At 40.6% G+C, this 1,498-nt stretch overlaps 1 protein-coding gene across 1 annotated transcript in view; it reads left to right on the top strand.

The window, feature by feature from the left end:
* Positions 1-1,498, top strand: part of LOC102770313 (guanylate-binding protein 6-like) — a 28,506-nt gene that overhangs the window by 24,483 nt on the left and 2,525 nt on the right. Inside the window, 1 exon segment of the mRNA XM_015565318.1 lies at positions 303-496. Coding sequence (XP_015420804.1) covers positions 303-496 — 194 coding nt within the window.

Raw genomic sequence — 1,498 nt, 5'->3', positions numbered from 1 at the left:
GGGCTGGGCTGACAGTGGGTGGAAGGGCCTGCACTGTCCTTTGACAGTTGTGAGAACAAAACCTCCTGATACAAGGAGCTTTCTCTCCTTCTGTGGGACATACTCTCTAACTCTGAAAGCACCAGGGCACATCAGCCAGCCAGGGCTTTTCCCATCACACTCTGCTATGAGCTCTTGATGTTGTGGCAAGGGAGCAATTCAGAGTCTTCTCACCTCCCCTTACAGTTTGTTTTATTAGAACTCAGGAAGGTAGAGGTTAGTCCTCACCTATTTCTTCCCTCTGTCAAACCTCCCTGGGGCAGCTGAGCGGGCCAAGAAGGAGGCAGCTGAGAAGGATCAGGAGTTGCTGAGACAGAAACTACAGGAGCAACAGCAGCAGATGGAGGCACAGGAGAGGAGTCTCCAGGAAAATATATTGCAACTGAAGGAGAAGATGGAGAGGGACAGAGAGACTATAGTAAGAGAGCAGAATATGATGTTGGAGCATAAATTGAAGGTAAGTCTTGCCATGGCCTCAGTAGTGCTCCATGGTCTTTGTCCTGGAACCTCAGGTGGGATGGAGAATGTTACAGCAAGACCATGGAGGCAACACCATTGCCATTTACTACTTGTGATTTGCTAAAACCTTGAATCTTCCCTTTGTTCCCTTTCTTTGTAAAAAGTATCTTTGAAATCTACTCTGTGCATCCACTGTGGAGTGGTCAGGATAAGCATCCCACTTCTGAATATTTGAACAATGTAAATAGGTTCTGAGGTGTGATTTGGGGTTATTTTAAAATGATTTATTTGCCTGAATAAACAGTTATTTTAAACAGATGTATTTAATATGACCACCACGTGGTTTTCTTTACCAAGATCATTGCCTATTATCAAGAACCCTGCTACCATCCAAATACTCTAAGGTAGATCTCTGCTGACAATAAATTATCAGAAATTCCAGTTTAAAAATACAGGGATATGATAGTTTTAAATTTGCTGCACTGTTGCCAGGTATGCAAAATGTACCCAAGTTATCATATGGCAGAGGAAGCATTCCTGATTGGCTATCTTACGTTTTTATAATAAGGTTCCAGTGCAATGTATAATTTCCCATTATTTCTGCATTTGGTTGGCCACATTAGTCCAAGTGGGACTGAGAATTGGTGCCAGCAGACCAAGGTTACTTCTCAAGTGACATTGTGGCTGGCACACATTACATTTGTCCTAGTGCCAGGCTGTCCTAGCAAAATCCTATAGATATGTGAATATTTGTCAGACTGTAAACTAAGCTTTCTTTCAGTGTTTATGTCCAAGACAGGATTATTTCTTACTGTAAAATTATCCTTGATTGTGTAAGAGAGAACAATTTTAAGAGTCAAAGGAAAGAGTTCTTAAATAGAAAATGAAATTCTTGGAAAACATGGAAATTTAAAATGTTTTTTTTAAAATATATTTTATTGAGTTTTTACACAGAGGAAAGGAGAGAGATAGAGAGTTAGAAACATTGATGAGAGAGAAA

This window comes from Myotis davidii, unplaced genomic scaffold (genome assembly GCF_000327345.1).
Source record: "Myotis davidii unplaced genomic scaffold, ASM32734v1 scaffold1870, whole genome shotgun sequence".
In the NCBI taxonomy this organism is placed as follows: Eukaryota; Metazoa; Chordata; class Mammalia; order Chiroptera; family Vespertilionidae; genus Myotis; species Myotis davidii.
Note: the sequence above shows the minus strand (reverse complement) of the source record. Positions and strands in the feature narration are given on the sequence as shown.